The 20829-nt window shown below is 39.0% G+C and overlaps 1 protein-coding gene across 1 annotated transcript in view; it reads left to right on the top strand.

Annotated features, from left to right (window-relative positions):
* Positions 1 to 20829, top strand: part of PALMD (palmdelphin) — a 47993-nt gene that overhangs the window by 6770 nt on the left and 20394 nt on the right. Inside the window, exons 2-3 of the mRNA XM_039228441.1 lie at positions 8623 to 8703; positions 14496 to 14620. Coding sequence (XP_039084372.1) covers positions 8623 to 8703; positions 14496 to 14620 — 206 coding nt within the window. The remainder of the gene's footprint in view (positions 1 to 8622; positions 8704 to 14495; positions 14621 to 20829) is intronic.

Below are 20829 nucleotides of genomic sequence, written 5' to 3'. Positions count from 1 at the left end.
CTGAGATCAAGCCTCTTGTCAGGCTCTGCACGGACACTGTGGAGCCTGTTTGGGAATCTTTCTCTCTCTCTTTCTGCCCTTCACCCCCACTTCCAAATAAATAAAAACTTTTAAAAAATAAATAAATAGGGGTGCCTGGATGGCTTAGTCGGTTAAGCGTCCGACTTTCGCTTAGGTCATGATCTCGCAGTTCGTGGGTTCGAGCCCCGCGTCGGGCTCTGTGCTGACTGCCAGCTCAGAGCCTGGAGCCTGTTTCAGAGTCTGTATCTCCCTCTCTCTCTGACCCTCCCCTGCTCACACTCTCTCTCTCCTAGAAATAAATAAAAATATTTTTAAAAATAAATAAATAAATAAATTGATAAATAAATAAATAAAATGAGCTACAACTGCAATTCAAAATCAACCTACACTCACATATCTAGAACATAAAGGACATCTCATAAGTAAAAGAATTTCAAGATCAGTGACAATAGTAACAGCACCTATTCTTACACAGTGCTAAGGCTTCACAAGAAATAAAAACAAAGCTTTCACATCTGTATCTCATTTGTCCAAAGACCCTAGGAGTATTTGCAAAAGCCAGTGTCATCATCTCCATTTTGTAGGAGGAAAACAAAAGACCATGAAAAGTTAAGGGATTAGTGAAATAGCACAACTTGAGTCCATTCTTCTGTTTGTCAGACTCTCTGACCACAACATCACAATTAATTCTAAGAAACATCAAAACCACAAACCTCACCCCATTGAGAACTTCCTCTGTGGTTCCCTCTCAGTAGAGTTTGAAGAGGTGAGCAAAGAGAAGAATCTATGGAGATTCTGCTCCACTTAACCACATTTCTAATCCTTAGCAGTCCTTCAGCCCCCACAGTCTCGCCTGCTTTCCCCAGTCTACCGGGAGCACAGGTGAGAAAAGAAAGAATGTGATGCCATTTCAGAAACATTTGTAATTGGTTCAACAGGGCTGGGGCAGCATCATTTCCCAGAGCATCCCACATTCTAAACCTTTGTTATCTTCTTCCCAGCCCACTTCCATTACATGGTCTCTTCCCTCCAGCCAGGATTATTTTTTTAATTTTTTTTAACATTTATTCATTTTTGAGAAACTGAGACTGAGCATGAGTGGGGGAGGGGTGGAGAGAGGGAGACACAGAATCTAAAGCAGGTTCCAGACTCTGAGCTGTCAGCACAGAGCCTGATGCAGGGCTGGAACCCATGGACCACAAGATCATGACCTGAACTGGTCAGACGTTTAACCAACTGAGCCACCCAGGTGCCCCCAGCCAGGATTTGTTTAAGAAACATTTTTTAGGGGCGCCTGGGTGGCTTAGTCGGTTAAGCGTCCGACTTTCACTTGGGTCATGATCTCATGGTTCATGGGTTTGAGCCCCGCATCGGGCTCTGTGCTGACTGCCAGCTCAGAGCCTGGAGCCTGTTTCGGAGTCTGTGTCTCCCTGTCTCTCTGACCCTCCCCTGCTCACGCTGTCTCTCTCTCTCCCCTAGAAATAAATAAAACATTAAAAAAAAAAAAAATTTAAAAAAAAAAAAAAAGAAACATTTTTTAAATGCTTATTTATTTTGACAGAAAGTGTGAGTGGTGAGGGGTAGGGGTCATGGCAGTGAAAGAGAGAGAATCTCGGGCAAGCTCCAGGCTCAGCATGGAGCCTGGATGCCCAATGCCAGGCTCCATCTCACTACCATGAGATCTCAACCGAAGCTAAAATCAAGAGGCAGATGCTTAACCAACTGAGCCACCCAGACACCTCTCCAGCCAGGATTTCTTAAGGTAGGGACATCACTGCATCTCATATAGATCTCCCGCACAGCACTGAGCTCAGCACTAACTGGAGCAAAACAAACAATCATCATGAATGAGTAAATGAATGAATGAATGCCATCAAGTTGAAAAACTGTTTTTTCACTGAATACAACAACCAAGTTTACCATTACCCTTTGATTATTCGTGGGGAGGGGGGCTCTCTCATTATAAGTCATTGTTGTTGTTTTTAATGTTGAGACAATCACTTTCAGCTATATATTTTTTTCTGTTTGCATTTACAAAAATTTCCAAAAGAACAAAATAAGAAACATGAGCCTGGCTGCCTCAGTCAGTAAAGCTACCAACTCTTGATTTCAACTCAGGTCATAATATCACTCATAGGATCAAGTACCCAGTCAGGCTCTGCACTGGTAGTGCAAGGCCTGCTTGGGATTCTGTCTCTCCCTCTCTCTCCACCCTTCCCCTGCTTGCTCTCTCTCATACATAAATAAGTAACATTTAAAAAAAATAGAATAAAATAAGAAACCTTGTCCAAAGCTATGCTAAAACCCAGATATACTGAATTCCCATGATCTAGATATCTTCATTCCTCAATTTCTTCACCTACCTAATCGGGATAAACATGGTCCCTACTTCAAATTTGGGAGAAGACTAAATAGATACTTTTAAGTGCTTAAAGTAGTTCCTGACACATATAAAGGCATTAGTAAATGTTAGCTATTGTTACCACTACCACAATCTTCATCATCTGCAGATCTTGAAAAATTAAGCAAAAGAAAAAAAGTTAGTTTTAAATGCTTTGGTTTTAGTAATCAAATGTTATCTCTCATACATTGCTTGTCTAAATACAACACTGTTCAATAATTCATTCTACAACTTTGCCAGGGATTAACCAGTAAGTTCACCAGTCTTTAAATATTCATAATTCCCCTTTGTCCCTCTTCAAAAAATTCGGGGACTTGCCGCTTTCAGTCTTCAGGTACCTCTTCACTTGAGACTCCAAGATTGCCTGACAACGTTCTTTTGTCATGCCTATAAAGTTTTCTCCTTCCTGAAGTGGAACCCATCAGAGTCTGAGCAGCTCTGTCTTCGGTGCTCTATTCCCTCTTGTGCTTCAATTTTCCTTTAAGCTTATTTGTTCTATCCTTTCCAGAGTTAATATTATTCTCCTTAAAGAAAAATGTGGAAGCAAAATTGAAATGGAATGGTTCCATTTACCTCATGTTACTATTACACTGTGTATCTCAGCAGCTGTCCAATGACTGACTTTACCTTTTTGCTCTGAACATAACTTAAATATATATAATTATTTATACACCCATGCTTTCTGTGTGCTCAATGTTTTTCACATGCTTCTCATCACCTTAGATTTTTTTTTTCACCTTATTTACACTATTACAAAGAGGTACCAAGGCTTACCTTCGTTCTCAGTTTCATGAGCTCATGGAGAGCTCCCAGTGATACCAAACCATTTGGTTTGGTTTTGGTTATAGAACGTTCTTTTTTTTCCTACTTGAGATCATTTGTAATTGTGTAGCCATGTTTCCACATATAAATTGCCCAGGCTTCATGATCTGTCTTCCCTCTTGAAATGTGTGCACCTTTTTCAAGAATTTCTTTTAAGAATTTTTTTTTTATATATTTTTTTATTTATTTCTAGGAGAGAGACAGAGAGAGACAGCGTGAGCAGGGGAGGGTCAGAGAGAGAGGGAGATACAGACTCTGAAACAGGCTCCAGGCTCTGAGCTGGCAGTCAGCACAGAGCCCGACGCGGAGCTCGAACCCACGAACCGCGAGATCATGACCTAAGCGAAAGTCGGACGCTTAACCGACTAAGCCACCTAGGCGCCCCTCTTTTAAGAATTTTTAAAGAATTTTAAAAATCTAGTTTCACTCAAATCTTGGAAACCTCTCCCTATGCTCAGGATTATTCTCTAGGAATATTGTGCTAGCACATCCCTTTCTTTCAAGGTTACCATTATTTGCACATGACCAAGAAGTTCTGCACTGTTCCAAGTAGTTAAATCCAAATAAGCAGCTTCTATTATTCTTATTTTGAGACCTTACACAATTAAAATGTCAACAATGCTAGTCATGAAATTATAAGATAATCAGAACCTAGCAGAATGAATCTCAAGCCACCTAACTAATTGAATTGGCCCAATTCATCAACTTCTATTACAAATAATATCTGATTGACCACAAAATAAAATTCCATCTGGATTTATTTCCTTAAACGTGAACGCTTCATGAAGTATCTGTCCTTAACTCTCCTTCTCTTTTCATAAATGTATCTCCTGTCATGCTCTGACAGTCTCATGACTTCAGCTATTCTTTCCAAAACTCCCGTATCTTTAGCTCTGACCCATCATCTCTCTCCAACCAATGTTTCAACTGCCCACCAGACAACTCTACCTGGTTGTCCTAAAGACACCTCAAATGTTTTTTAAGTTATTTACTTATTTATTTTGAGAGAGAGAGAGCACATGCGTGTATGTGCATAAGTGGCGTGGGGAGAAGGGGTGGCAGAGAGAGAGAAAAACCCAAGCAGGCTCCATTCTGTAAGTGCAGAGCCCAACATGGGGCTCAGTCTCATGAACTGTGAGATCATGACCTGAGCCAAAATCAAGAATCAGACACTTAACCGAAAGGGCTACCCAGGCACCCCAAGATACCTCAAACTTGGTGTGAATCTACCATCCTTCCTACAAAACTCCTTCTTCCTTCTTCTGAATTTCTTGTGTCTATTGGTGATCCTGCTCTACCTAGGCATAAAAGCCTTATGCTCACATTTGACCCCTTCCTCTCCTGCATCCATGTCACCAGTTTCCAACTCATGCCAACTTGAACTCCTGGGTATGTCTGACATCCACACCTTCTGCTACCTCTTGCTCAAGCTTTCCTGGTCTTATGTATGAGTCATAGCCTAACTGACCATCCCCATTCAGGTGCTCCACCTTCAACATCTACTATACAATTAGGCTGTATTAAACTTCTTAAACCATGGTTTTAACTGTATTAATCTTCTCCCTCTGAACATTTTCATTGCTTTTTTATCTCAATACATAAGTAAATCCCAAATCCCTTGTCCGGCCGTTCAGTTTTATGCTGAGGACTTATCCTCACCCAGTTACCAGTATTTTATTTCCCACTAACTCATAGGGCAACATAGATTCCAGAATTGCTGTTCTATATAATGTTCCAATTTTCTACTTCTAGGCCTTTGCTCATATTAAGCCCTTGACCTGAATCCCCTTTCTCCCCACTCCCCTGGTCCCCACCAACACCAACTATCCAACATACTCTACTCAAATGCTACATCAGAGCCTCTCTCAACCACATCGGCTAGAAGCAATTGTTCCCTGTCTCCCCTCAACTCCCATAGAACCTTCTTTATGCTTCAGGAATGACACTTATCACTTTATTTCTCAGACTATATAGTCATTGAATAAATGATTTTCTTTATTTATGAGAATGCAAGTTTCTTGATGAAGGTATCTACTTCTGAATAATTTTTAAATATTGCACAACTTCTAACGTCACCTTGAAGACAGCATTTGTACATTAGTAGTGCAGTATTAGATAAATTAACCACTAAATAACTCAGGATCAATCATGCCTTCTTTACAGATTCAGGCATTTTAAAATATTAGCTCTTTGTTAATCAATAACATCTCTAAAATACACTCCTGAGTTTTATGCTTATTGTGAATACAGTACTATCATTGGATCATAGATGGTCATGATAGCTTTCTAGTTGCACAAGGTAAATAAATTAATTTGCAAAATAATCAAGAGGTAGACTTATACAGAATTAGAATTTGTGGGTGTCAACTGCTAAAATATTCTAAGTCAGCCAGCTAAAATCCACACAACTGTTCATTAAACAGAAGTCCTCCTTAGTTGAACACTGAAGAAGTAAACATCAATATAAGTTATTCATAAGAGTTAACATTATTAAGTATCTGATGTGCCAAGTAGCAAAAGGTGTCTAGAGAGATGCCCAAGCTACCGGGAAAATTTTTAGAAGCAGATGGCATTTCACATCTATTTGCTCCATGATAATTAGGGAAGGAATTCACAGGCTCTGGTAACTTTCGGTACACTAGCAATAGAGCTGGGTATACAACTTAGCATTGACTTCTAGTTTATTTTGCCTTTATAAAACTAACTTACCGCCATCTTATTTGTCAGTAATTCCCATAGGTCCCAATTAAATATTGCCAAAGAAGAACTTGCGGTTGAATACCTTACGACGAAAAATTGCTTCTGTCTTAAAAGAGAATCATGCCTATAACATTATAAACTTATCTTCTTAATTACCTAGACTGACATAAGGGAGGCATCACATTACCTCTGAGAGACAAAACATTGGTATTCCTTAGCAACCCTCTATAAGCCTTCTGTTTCCAAAACACTTCAGATGCCCTCCCTCTCTCTACCCACAGCTTTCCCTTATTACTAACCCCGAGATGAAACCAGCCCAAACTGGCTATCTACAGGGTGGGGAAGACTTGCCAGGTTCAGCAGTCACTGCTCTTACACATAAGGCATTCTTCTCCATGGGCCACCGGTGGTGAGAGGTGGATGATTACACACTCACACTAAAAATGGTACCAAAACTGTGCTCCCTGCTAAGAAGAGGCCCCACTCCTGTTGCTGGATCTGCTGGCACTGCCTCCAGGCCATGGTTCTTCATGGTATAGGGGGCAATGAGGAAAGTTGTGAGAAGCTGGACTCATTTCTCGTTCAGGAAAATGGCGTCGTGAATTGGCTAAGAGTGTGGAGGCTGAACTCAAACTGCAGGGGTTCAAATCCTGGTTCCTCCGCTTATAAGTTCATTGAGCTCAGATTAGTAAATTAATTAGTTAAATGTACATTTCCCCTTCTAAAATGAAAAGCATCACAATATCTTTGTTATTATGATGATTTGATGAAATAGTTCCTGTAAAATACTCACCAAAATGTTTGGCATAATACATGTGAAACATTACCAATCTTTGCTCAATTACAGCCTCTGGATATAGTGAACTGACACAGGCTATCAGAGGTTTTGTTCCTAAAGACCAGATTTGATCCAAAGAAGTGATGCTAGAGACGGACACTTGTTGCCTAGCTAATTTTTTTTTTCAAAAGAGCTTCTTATGAAGTTTACAAAGTGATACTAATGAAGTCATATATTCTTCTAACACACAAAGATAAACATGACCCAAAGTTGGAGAGCAACATGTCGTTTTTCCTCAATGAATGTACCTGAACTTATACATCAAAAAAAGAGTTTTTATCTTCAAAGGAGTCACATCAGGAAGCCATGTACTTATTTCAACAATGCTGCCAAGGATTTTTGGAACTCTTCCTTCTAAATTACCTTCTGAGCCTGCTTCACATTCTTCTAGTTGTCTTCATTGGCAACAAATTTTTATCCTTTGGGAGTTTTCAGTTTTGAAAGTAGATTTAAAACCCACTCTTATAAAATAGATGGAGGATAATATCACCTCTGTTCAAAAAAAAATAGGGAAATAAGTGCCTTTTTGCATCGCTTATAAAATGCCTCAAACGGGGGCGCCTGCGTGGCTTAGTCGGTTAAGCGTCCGACTTTCACTTGGGTCATGATCTCGCAGTTCGTGGGTTCAAGCCCCGCGTTGGGCTCTGTGCTGACTGCCAGCTCAGAGCCTGGAGCCTGTTTCAGTCTGTGACTCCCTCTCTCTCTGACCCTCCCCTGCTCACGTGGTCTCTCTCTCTCTCCTAGAAATAAAACATTTAAAAAAAAATAAAAAATAAAAATAAAAAAAATAAAATAAAATGCCTCAAACGATTCCAGAGAAGGAATCTCAAAAACATTTCAGGCTAATGGAAGCATTATGAAAACTAGTGTGCTACTTTCTGTGATTAACAGGTTAAGTGGTATTTACTTAAATTTTTTAAAACAAATACTTACGGACTACTATGTGTCAAGCACCGCCCTAGGAACTTTTACATACCTTTAATGGTCCTATCTTATGAGGGAGATTCTCTTATTATGCCCCTTTTTCAGATTAGGTAATCGAGGCACAGAGGAGTTAAGGATTTTGTCCAAGGACACAGAGCTAGTAAACAACAGAGCCAGAATCAAGCACAGGCTATTTAGTATATATGCTGTATTTTCTAAAAAGTACCTCTGGGCATTAACAGTTATGCCTACTGGGTTTTTTGAGGTAATGCAATTTAAACTTGGTGAAAGATACTGTATCTCCCCATGAATTTTGTGTACCTCAGCTAAAAGCCCTCTTACTGTTAACAAGCATTATCTGAACCCTTTTGTCTCTATCTTCACATAGCAAATTATACAGGGAGGAAACACTCCACTTTCTAGTTTCCTAGTTTTCTAATGCTCTGTAGGCTAGCTATCCTGTTTTCCCACAGAAGCAAACCTTTTGCCCAGCACTTTCTTCAGTTCTGTGCCAGGAACACTCTCTCTCTCCTCACAGAATTTCCTCATGCCTATTTCAAAACTCCCTCCTTAAAATTCACTTTTTCCATTGTATCACTTAGGAGCTCAATGTTGCTAGATTAATGGGGAAGATCTTTTTTAAGGGGATGGGAGGGCAGTGGGGAGGGAAAGACATTAAAATATTTTCAAGTTCTCTTTTTTTATATATAAGCAGCTTATATCGTTTTCCATCAACAAAATACTTTGAATGTCTCACTTTGCCCTCCTTCGCTTTGAAATATGAGTTTCCAAAGTGGCTTCCTACCAATGCCAAGAGCATATGCCTGGCCAGCCATTCGTAATGATGACAACCCCAAAGAAACATATTTAAGCAAACTGGAAAAAAAAGGTTATGCTGGAACTTCTTTTATTTCAGGATAAAAGAAAAATACAAGAAGAAATCTCACAGAAGCGTCTGAAAATAGAAGAAGAAAAACTAAAGCACCAGCATTTAAAGGTAATTTATTATTTTAATTTCATTGCAATTATTTTGTATTCAAATATTCTACGGCACTCAAATTTCTATAGTAAAGATGCTCTAGGAAGGAAAAAAATCAGCACAGTTCTATCACACCCTAATAACCATAGGGCAGGCCAAGAAACTAGAAAATCTGCATATGAGATTAATACCTTCTGGAAACTTGTGGAAAGTTGAAGGCATGCTTTTATTACTTTATCCTTTATTACTGAATTTCCTCATTTTCTTGGGTAACCTTGAGAATTCAGCCTTAATAATTTGGCCTTGAACACAGTCTTGTTTAACATCCCTAGGGACAGACCCAGCTAGGAAGTCCCTTTTGAAATCCATGAAAGGCCAGCCTTTCCCTGGGGTGTACATAACAGACACTGTCTGGCATGGTCAAGGATGCTTGTAGTTAAAAGCTCAGTGCAATGAATCCAATATTGTTTAAGTATGGCTTCAGGGTTTTGTTTTATTTTGTTTTGTTTTGTTTTGACAAAACATGAGATCATCCCCAGAAATAAACCTCCATTTTTAAAATCAGACTTTACATCTTCCCATGGGTGCGGTCATTTTGTAATTAAAGCACATTGAGTTTCAACATTTTATTACGTAGCTTAGTCACAGGATGCAACCAAATGACAAACATGAGCTCCTTGTGAACAGGTCCAAGAAGGAAGCTACGTCCCTGGCAGGGCTGCCATCAATAGGTTTAATGAATCCCTAAATGAAACAATGCCACACACTTGTGGAGTCTACACACACTTCAGGTAAACTTGCCGAACTCAGCTAACTCCATCTTTCTGATGGATCAAGTAATCACCTCTGAAAGAAACATAATTTAAGATTCTAATTAGCCTCAGTTCTCTGGATTCTGTTTGCTCCTTTATTCCTATACAAATTGACATTTCCAAAGTTTGATGGATAATTTCAAAGTATAGTTAGCCTGCTATCCTTGCAGTGTGCCACACTGAATTTACATGAGTGAGTGTAGATAGAGCCAAGAAATGTGTGTATAACTAGAAAAATCAATGAAACAAAAGCAAATTCTACCAAGTTACTTTGATGAAACGCAAATCAAAAATCAAATCCACAATGATTTTTGAGCTAAGCCATTTCTTTTTTTTAATTTTTTGAAAAAAAATTTTTTTTAATTTATTTCTGAGAGAGAGAGAACGTGAGCAGGGAAGGGTCAGAGAGAGAGAGAGACACAGAATCCGAAACAGGCTCCAGGCTCTGAGCTAGCTGTCAGCAGAGAGCCTGACATGGGGCTCAAACCCACGAACCTGAGCTGAAGTCGGAGGCTCAACGGACTGAGCCACCCAGGCGCCCCAAGAGCTAAGCCATTTCTCGCTGTTAACCAGTGCTTGCTCTCTCTCTCTCTCTCTCTCTCTCTCTCACACACACACACACACACACACACACTTTACACACAATTTGAGTCTCACAATAAAGTAATGATTGCTTCTGAGTAAATGGATAGCTGTCTAGCAGTCAGCAACTGCCATCCTTGTAGGGTAGGTAGCCAAGCAACAGTAGAGCTCACAGTAAGAGAAAGGGTTCAGTATCCCCTCAGTTCATTCTAGGAAACAAGTTTCACATAAGAAAACTGGCTCCAGGGCACCTGGGTGGCTCAGTCGGTTGAGCTTGAGCGTCCAAGCTCAGGTCATGATATGAGGGTCTTGGGATCTAGCTCCAGCCTGGGCTCCACACTGAGCGTGGAGCATGCCTGGGATTCTCTCTTTCTCTCCCTCTGACCCTCTCTCCTGCTCTTGCTGTCTCTCAAAAATAAAAACAAAAGATAAAGGAAAAGAAAACTGTAACTCACTGAATGTTCCATTTCTGAGGTGACACTTCTTTTCAATACTTGCCAAAACCAATATACCAAAAAATAATACATGATCTTCCTTAGAGGTTTACTCTCTGCAACCAAGGAGTCCTCTTCTAATCCAATCCAATCAAAACATTATCATGCTTTGGATTGCTGTACACAGTTGTGCAGATTGTGTACTGCACAAAGATACCCGAGAAAGGAGTGCTAAAACCCTGCCCATGCTCCCTTGCAACTGTGCACTGCGGCATCAGTCTGCTTCTGTCTAAAGGACGAAGTTACTTTTTCTCTGAACAAAGCTGCTATCCACATTCCCAAGCTGTGCACTGACCCAAAGGGGTGAGGGTGAGAAACAGCAATTTTTTCCTGATTTTTGTATTAATGCCATGGAGACTAGCAGTGGCCATGAAGGGCTGTAGCCCTTCTGCCTATAGTGGGAACCCCAAGATTCAATAAATAACTAGGACAGGTTAAAAGATTATTTTTTAAATTAAGTAATGGTATAAACAGTAATTCTTTAATCTGGGGTGGTCAAAAGAAGTCTTTTTTTTTTTTTAATGTTTTTATTTATTTCCAGGAGAGAGAGAGAGAGAGACAGTGTGAGCAGGGGAGGGTCAGAGAGAGAGGGAGACACAGACTCTGAAACAGGCTCCAGGCTCTGAGCTGGCAGTCAGCACAGAGCCCGACACGGGGCTCGAACCCACGAACCACGAGATCATTACCTAAGCGAAAGTCGGACGCTTAACCGACTAAGCCACCCAGGAGCCCCAAAAGAAGTCTTTTAAAGGTGTGGGATCTAAGCTGAATCTTAACTGATAAGCAGGATTTACATAGGGGCACACAGGGCCTTTTAGTCAATAAACATGTATTAAGGACCCATTATGTGTAAGGTACTAAGCAGGACACTAAGAATCCAAAATAAAGTTTGACCTGTATCCTTAAAACGATAACTGGCACAGAGACTTATAACGACATATATACTGTGATGAACACTATATGCAAGGCAAAAACTGCAACGGGAACACAGAGGAAAGAGTGGTGGTTTGGACAGTGTTACATTCGTCTAAGTTTTACAGAAAATGGTTGGCCACACCAAACAGCAACTAGGCACCCTTCCAAAATGGGGTTCAGAAATGTGCAGAAGTATTTTTAAAATTGATTCTAAAATATGTTCACCACATCAAAAAGGCTCTATTGGCCTCTATAGTTACCAGCCTTTCTTCTATTTTCTTCTTCATCCACCTGTCCGCAGCACTTTCCTGATTGCAAACTATTTCATTACACTTCACAAGCATAGACATTTACAAAGAGCTCCTTTTGTATCATCAGCACATACATTTCCAAATAATTGTAGTAACTCACTCTGATATTCTTTAGCTCTGGAACCTGCCAATCATACCAGTGGCATGCTAGAAAGGGAGTTCCCGGGAATATTAGAAGCATTCTGACTTTCAAACATTTCTGAGATTTGTACACTAAGGGTCCCCTTGCCTAGTAACATGATCCCAATCTGCCACCAAGACACACAAAATACACTCAACTTAGAAAACTCTTCTTTTCTGGAAGTCCATTTGATCCACAGTATAAAGAGTTTATTCCTAAAGTCTACTGTAACTGCTGTACAGAATGCAATGTGCTTCAGGAAAACCTTTCCCTATAAAAAAAAATAATAATAATAATACTGCCCAAAGATCCATTACCCACATGTCTCTTATATTTTCATCTAGTTAACATGGCTTTTGATTCTGAATGTCACTGATGTGAAATAGATTTTCATTAACCTCTAGATGAAAGCACAAGTCTAAACTGTGACATAAAAGCAAAATAACTATGTTCAGTTTGTCATAATATGTAATTGTACCATATCATTTTAATTGCACATCCAAATTATGTATTTTATATTCAGAGGCAAAGAGCTTGTTGCCAGAGGTAAATGACAATTTGTGAATTATGAACAAAGTTTTATAAAGCTAAAATTTAAATTATTCTTATTCCTAACCAGACTAAGAACCAAGAACGTAGCTCCAAGTTCATATAATCACATCACAAGAATTATTCTGTTCTCTATAACTCAGCATCCTAAGACCATCCCATCTGAGTGCTTCTTATAGTGATACGGATGTAAATGACTGAAACTGTCCTGGTAGGTGGTTTCTAAGGACTATAATTTACTTTGATAGGTGTCATCTGTCTTCCTTACTCTGCATTGACTATCATCACATTCCATCAAATAAAAATAAATTAAAGTCAAAGTAAATTCTTCAAATGAGTATACTAAGATTTTCTTGGCACCTCTGACCTCAAGAGATAAATCTTGACCTTTATTAATAACATTTAACTGTGACTGTTGGAGAACATTTCTGCAAACAGCTGAACAGCCATAATTAAGGGTTAAGATAACACTAGGGCAAAGAATCTCTGGCTACAAACCGGAATAATACAAACTACTCTTATTGGGAGTGTTGTCCACATGCAGTCACTTGAAACTCTGAAAAGGCCAAAATGAACATGATCATCTGGGATAAGGCTGTTACTCAACCTAGTGGTTTTCAAACTGGGCGTTCTGGGTACCCACAGGTTTCTGGGTCCCCTCCCTGCTTCGGCTAGAGCAGTCCAGGTTTTATCAGTCCTATAAAGTATAATTCCATATAATGTATATTTGTAATCAGTATGTTTCATATTGGTTTGGAGACCATTGCCTAACTTAAAATAACCATCATGTGATAATTACCTAGCACAAAGAAACTTATTTAAATTTTGTTCAAAATTAGAAGATATTTAGATTCCAGTAGTATTAGTTCTAACATCCTTTTAAAAAAGACAAAGCTCTTTTTACTTGCTCTCATTTTAATTGTGATGGAAGAGAAAGAAGTCTCAGACAAGACAAAGTTTCTATTCTTCTCACCATTTTAGGCACAAATCCCCAATAAGTAATTATTGAACAAATGATTTACACAGGTAGATTAGATATATATGGAGAACAGTTTTCTTCAGGAAGAAAAGCAGAAACTCAAACTCTTTGGAAATAATATCTAACACTTCCTACATAAGACATGGACGGGATGCTAGCTAAGTCCTCTAAAAAATTTACACATCTCTCGTTTGCTATAAGTTTTCTCAGGCTCCGGGACCAGGATTATAATTCTTTCCTGCAAATTCAAGGAGATTTTTTTTTCCATATGATAAAACATAAATATTTATCATTTTGTTAAAGTTGACAAAAATTCAGTATTTAGACAGATCAATGAATTTTGTGCATTGTATTATTGGAACAAGTAATTTTGTGCTAAACTTATGTATCTGGAACTAAGGAGGTTCTCAGAAGAAAGAAAAGGTACTGGGTAGGCAAAGCAATAAATGCTGACCACCCCCTTAAGACTAACATTGAGTTAGTTTAAGATACAACAGCAATCTCTTGTTTTGCCCATCATTTCAATTAATCCTACAAAAAAAAAATTTTGGAGCATTCGCTGAACACTGTCATTGGGATGGATTTAAAAAATGGCTTCAAGGAGACTTTTACTTCAAAGACAAAAAATGTGCACCCATTAATCAAATAAGTAATAGTGAGGCATCACATGATAAGGTCTCTGTACAACTGCTAGACATACAGTGTAAGTAAGCAGAGTGTGCTGCATGATTCTAAAGAAAGAGAGTTCTCTGGGGGTGAGGATGGGACTGTGAAAGGCATGAGGGAAGGACAAAGATTTTCACAGAGAAGGAGGGACCTAAACTAGAACTTGTAGGATAAGCAGGATTTAGGTACATAAAACTGGCTTTGGAAAAGGGTTACAAAGAGTATAGTGACGGAAAATACCAGATTTATTCAGGTAAGGCAGTGAGAAAAAACATTTCTCTTTACTATGTTCACTATTAATATTCACAAGATTTCAAAGTAGTCAGAGACTTGGGAAATTATCGACTGATATGAGAACATCTTTATGTTTCCTGATATCAGAAAAAGGCCTTAAGGGAGAAATGGCTTCTAGATGGAGTCAGCAGCGGAAAAGAACAGGAAGAGATGAAGAAGCAGAATCAACAAGACCAGCACCAGATCCAGGTTCTAGAACAAAGCATCCTCAGGTACAGCCCTCACCGAGATATTCCATAACTCCCTGTCCCGTGTTGCATGTATAAGAGCCATTCTTATTTTTAGGGGCATAATCAGATCTTCCATTTGGATTTCTAATAAAGACTAAGACAACACTAGAAGACAATAGAAATTTCACTGTAAATGTCATCTACGCATAGCCATACAAGATTTAGTTCTTAAATACATATTGGTGACTTATCCAAAGCTCTCCAAGCCTATTTCCTCATCTACAAAATGGTAGTAATAATATCTATCTTTTACAGCTATTGACCAAATTAAAAATATATGGACTAAGTAAGCTACTAGCACCAAATAGCACATAAGAGGTAATCAAAACACAGTGCTTATTCACAGCCCCAACCCCCACTCTCACCTTAGGACAGGTGACAGCTCTATGGATGTGTTTACACTGTGTGTCCATCATGCTTCTCCCAGGCTCTCCCCAGTCACAACCGTATTTCGGAAGAGAAGACACTGTAGGAATACTTCACTAGCATTTTCTCTCTTCTACCTTACTAATTATTTGGTCCCAGGTGTTGACCTCACTTCTCAACGTCCTTCCCTGCCCATCACATACAATCAGTACCAAGTCAGCAACCTGTGATATAACAAGTAAAGTTTTAAAATTGCCTTGGCTTAAAATGAGGTGATGGACATGAAAAACAATTGAAAAGCTCAAGTGGAAGATGGGGTTATTAGTATTTTCACAAAATATAGATAGCATGGAAGAAAGAGACGTGGGAAGTGTCAGAATCATTTTCTAACCTACACGTAGAAAAAAAGATGGAATTTCTTGTGGTATAATAATGACAATAATTTAAAACTTATGGATCTTTGAAATAAATATAGGTAGCTTTCAAAATCTCACTCACTGTGAATTTGTTCTCTTTAGTGAGAACTATAGGAAAGACCTGGAAGGTAAAAATATGCACTAGCTATGTGACCACATTTTGTCCATCCTCACCACACTATACAGGGCGGATTGCTTGAGGCCTTCAAATTGACAGCATGGGAAAAAAGCTTCCTTTTTAAATTGTTTCTCATGTTACTTGCCTAATTTCACACATTTGTATATTTAATAGCTAAAATCATTGACTACTCATCCTTATTCAGATGTTTTTTTAAATTAACATTTCTTTAAAACTTATATTGTAATCATTGAAATGTGCATATTTATAAGCCCTTTGGTTGTTTGGTCAAAGATGTGAAGTGCTTCTGAATGATGGATAACAAATACTTAAAAATAACTCAATAGATCAACTCTACAGTTGGGAAAGCTTGATCCTTTGTAAGGTGTCCCTTAGCAAGAGCTTCTTACCGGTCTAGCTTAGCTGATGATTACTTTCTCATCCTCAACACAGAACCCTTATCTCTGAAGGAGTTCTGAATTTAATCCCTGCATACCCTTGCGCTCTGCAGACACCTCGCTGCTTGTCTTCAGAGGCCCCTCTGTAAGAGTCTTTGTCCATACTGAATACCTACAACTTTTTCTGCACTTGATGATAACTGAAGTAGTTAACAGACTCAGACGCCATTAACAAGTTTGGGCAGCACTGTAAGTAATCCCAGGGAATTTACTAGTATTCTACTGATAGCTTTCAGACCTTGCCTGGATGTTCTGAGAAGCACATAAGCTTCTAGTGGTATTGACCATAGCTTGCCTAGTTAGAGTTCCTATCTGACCAAAAAGAGAGAGAGAGAGAGAGAGAGAGAAGAAGAAGAAGAGGAGGAGGAGGAGGAGGAGGAGGAAGAGGAGAAACCATATTTACCAGACATATTACCTACCAGGCACTCTACAAATTATCATCCCATCTAATCTTCATAACCCTGTGATGCAGTGTCATGATCTTCACTTTTTGCACAGAGGTTAAAGAATTTACATAATTACGAAGAGGTGGATCAGAAACTCATGACTACCCTAGCTACCTATAAAGTGATGCCACACAGCATTTTAGACCACACACTATGGTCTACAAACCTATTATCTCTTACAGGAAGTCTTTAAAGCACATTCTATTCTTCAGTTCTCCTTTCTCCAAACAGCTCCTACCACACTCCAGATTTTCTTTCATGTCGCTCTCACATTACACAATTTCTGGCATCTTATGATGACTTTACTTTTTTTATTTTCTGTTTTAATTGAAGTATTGTCGACATATAATGTTACATTAGTTTCAGGTATACAGCGTAGTGATTCGACAATTCTATACATTACACAATGCTCACCACGATATGTACAGTCACCACCTGACTCCATACAACGTCACTACAATATTATTGACTGGATTCCCTACACTTTTCATCCCTGTGACTTCACTACAACTTTGTTTTAAATCTTCAGGATGTCATTAACCATAAGTTCTCCTTTATTAGCAACCAAGTGATTTTAAATAACAGGAATGATTTGTTTTTAAATGGCCTTATGCCATTGACAAAGCACTTGCACTTACATTGTCATTTCATTCTCACAGCAATCCTAGAAGAAAAGCACTGACACCTGCATTGCAGAGAGGAGGAAATAGGCTCAGAGAGGCTAAAGGGCTTCATTAAGGTCACAGAGCCATTAAGGGTAAACTTGGGCCTCAAAGCAAGTCCGGTTCAGTGCTCTCCTGCTATAAAACTAAAGGAGAGCTGTAGGTGTAAATGTTCTGGAAATGTTCAGAGCAAATTGCTTTGTTTAAGGAATGGTCCTAAAAGCATGCTTCTGCAAAGGGTTCATATCGTTGTGAATTTGCATCCTTGTGACCCAAGAAGGCTTGTTTATCTCATTCAAAATGTGAAGGGAACAGAATGTTCTGAAGCAACATATGGAGACAAAATAATATCTGTGCCTTGTCTGTATTAAGCAGCCTCCCCTACTGCCTGGCATTAAAGAAACAATGTCACTAAAGCAGATTTACCTGATAACTGAACATTTTCTTCTCAGATATTTCTACAGCTGCTAAATAATCAGGTGCATGTTTTTAAATTCAGTCTTTCCCCCAAAACAACTACCCACAGTGCTTAAGAAGCTTTTATTACCAGGTAGAGAAAGTACATTTTCCCATTAGCTCCAAGAGACAACCAAGTCAAAGGATGGAGTTGAACTAGGGAGACCCATCCTCCTTCTCGAAGCAGGGAAAGCATCCTAAACCCTGAATGGTGGTTTATCACTTGACTTAGGTGCCTGCTCAAGGGGGCATTTGCCACTTGCCAGGCCTCTCGGCTAGAGGATAAGATTTTAAGGAGAACGTCAAAATAGAAACGCTGCTATTAGCTCAGAGTCTGTAGCAGGGCCAGACAGTCATGAATTTTCATTCCTACTACTACTCCCACAGTCTTGTGAGGTGAACTGAAAGAGCATGGCCTTTGGCATTCAAATCCCTGCTCTGTCAGCCACAGTACATATAAGCCTGAACCCGTTCTCTCATCTCTTTGGGCCTCAGTTTCCTTGTCTGTAACAGTGGAACAATTACAGCAGCTTAAGAGAACTCTATGAGTGAAGCAGTTTCGAGAGTGCCTAACACATGGTAGGTGCTCAAAAAATACTAGATCCTAGTCCTTATTAGGAGTCAAAAATAATTAGAAGAAAGACACTGCCTGGAACTTTATCTGGGAATTTTTACCTTTTGGCCAAGATCTCTCATTTCTTTATGCCCACACAAAGAGTCTTTTCCTTTGAGTAAACTGAGATTACCACGCAACTAGAATTCTTGCCATTTGGAAATAATGGATGGGTTTTCTTCATGGCTTGAAGACTAAAATGCTAACAATAGTGATTAATTTTTACAGAGCATGTGTTACAGACCAGGCACTGTGTTCAGCATTTCATGGAGATTATCTCACAGAATTCTCACAACCACCCTATGAAGTAGATAGCACTTAGTAGGCAAGAAAAATGACATTTGTAGATGCTAACTTGCCTCAACACATAGAGCTGAAGAGTTAAGACTCAGGATTTAAAATCTAATTAAATGTCTTAATCATAAAAATAAATTATGCCTCAGATCCTGCAGAAAATTTTTACAAAAGTTAAATCCTGTAAATGCTACCCTTTTACAGCACATTTTATTTCCAACACATGTAATGATTTCACTCTTACATGCATCATTTTATATAGATATTCATAGGACTCTCCGCCGTATTAAAAACACTCAGAGCTTCCCTGACTCACACATAACCTTTAAGTAAAACATGTCTGCTTATTCATCCTCTCATCTCTTCTTTCAGAAGAGCAACGTTTCAGAAAATAAGTGGGTTTCCATGGTTTCTGTCTCTGAGTCACAAAGTCTTAGCTTTGGAACAATATTAGTGAGTATTTTGCTTGGTGCCCTGATTAATGCCTTAGGAGGAAATGTTCCCAGGAGGAAAATGATATTGAACATCTCCTTCTGAATCACTTTGCTTAAATAGAGTTAAATAGAGTTTCAATTTGCCTCCCCAATGAGCCCTGCTCTTACTGTGACCACTGAACCACTCACTTCCTGATTGTAGGCACCTGGCCCTGACCTCTCAGTCCAGACATCCATGTGTACAATTTATAGGCTGGCTTAGAATTCCTGTTTTGTCACGTCTGTTGCTTTCCTCCTTCCAATAGCCTACATCCATCATGACCCACTTCAAGCACCCTCAGAAGCATCCAAAGGAGCTGTGTCATTCACATTCTAGATTCCTCTTTGCCCAGCTGTCCTCCCTCTGCCAAAATGCCTTGCGTCAAGCTGCCCTCCAGAAGCTTGCTACTTTTTGAATTGTGTCCAAAGACCTCTGACTTTAATTGGAGCACAGAGTGCCTGACAGAAATGTCACAGGCATAAAATGCAAAAGGTTAACTGCCAGGGAGAATGATGTAAATGCACTGCCTTCCCTTTGAGAAGGATTATCTACTTATGATTAAATGTTCTCTAGTAAGGATTTTTTTTAATATTCCAAAGTGCCCTTTTGACCTTCTGCCTTTCTTTAATGAGCTTTTATTTGTCTCCAAATGGTTAGATACTGCCTCCCCCATAAGGTACTAACAGGAAGATGCAGGAAGGATTGGATTTCCGTGGGACTCTATGTCATGAGAAAGTTTGAGGAGTGGGCCATCACTGCACCTGCCACCATCCCATATAAGTTAAGGGAAATTCCACCACGAATGGAGATGCAGAATTAGAAAATGCATTCTGCTCAAGATCATATAAAGCATTAATCTACTCTGTTAACTCAAAAAATAGCAGGCAAGATTCAGTTTCAAAAACAGAACCCAAAAGACTGATGGAGAATATAAAGGCTAAATGATTTTGATGCTGGTTATAGTTTATCAAAGTTCAGTTTGCTGTGATTTCTATCCAAATTGAACCCCTACCTAATGCTGTCATGTACCTGTGCACGCCAACTGTACCTTAATGAAATAATGTCTCATCCAACACAGTGAGGAATGCTGCATAAAAAATACCACATTCTGACCCAACCAGCCATATCTAACATCACATGAGGGGAGATACACAAGCTGCTCTTTTGTGACAATGTGAGAGAAAGAAGACAAAGGGGAAAAAAGGCATGTAAGAGAGAGAGGGAAAGAGAGAGAGAGAGAGAAACCCACCATTTGTTTCTTCTTCTTAAATTTGCTGTTGCCTAGAAACACTTAAGAAATTATTCTGAAGCAATTATATGAGTCAAAATCATTCCAAGCATGTTTTTCACTTTCCATATTTGACTAATTGGTTTATCAGATTTGCAATAGTTCATCTGTTGTTGTTTTTAATTTCCCAGATATTCTGATTATTTTTAATTCAGGAGATTTTTTAATGTAACAAAAACAGCAAAATGAATCAAATTTCCAGCAAAAAGAAAAAAAAAAAGAAGGAAGAAATCTAACCCCCAACCCCCATCAAAAAAAGCCTAGTATAATGCCTAGCACATAGTAGGAATACCTGTGACTACAAAGCTTAATAATGAATGAAGGGGGAAATATAGATAATGGATGATGGATGGATGGATGGATGGGTGCTCAGACTTGAAAATACCATCTATTAAAGGGTCCAGCTAAAGACTAGACAATGACTTGAACAGTAATGAAGTAAAAAAGGAAGCCCTGAAATTCTTTAAAAAAAAATCAAAAAGAATAAGGACCCAACTATCTTGAGTCAAAGGCAAAGTCACATGACAGTGGTACTCCTGATTTTTGAGGCCATTGTTGCTGGCATGTTGTAACACCTCACCCTCACTTCACTTCCTCACC

Source organism: Hyaena hyaena, unplaced genomic scaffold (genome assembly GCF_003009895.1).
Source record: "Hyaena hyaena isolate Hyena2069 unplaced genomic scaffold, ASM300989v1 scaffold_32, whole genome shotgun sequence".
NCBI classification, from domain to species: Eukaryota; Metazoa; Chordata; class Mammalia; order Carnivora; family Hyaenidae; genus Hyaena; species Hyaena hyaena.
This window is presented reverse-complemented; position numbering and strand designations above follow the sequence as displayed.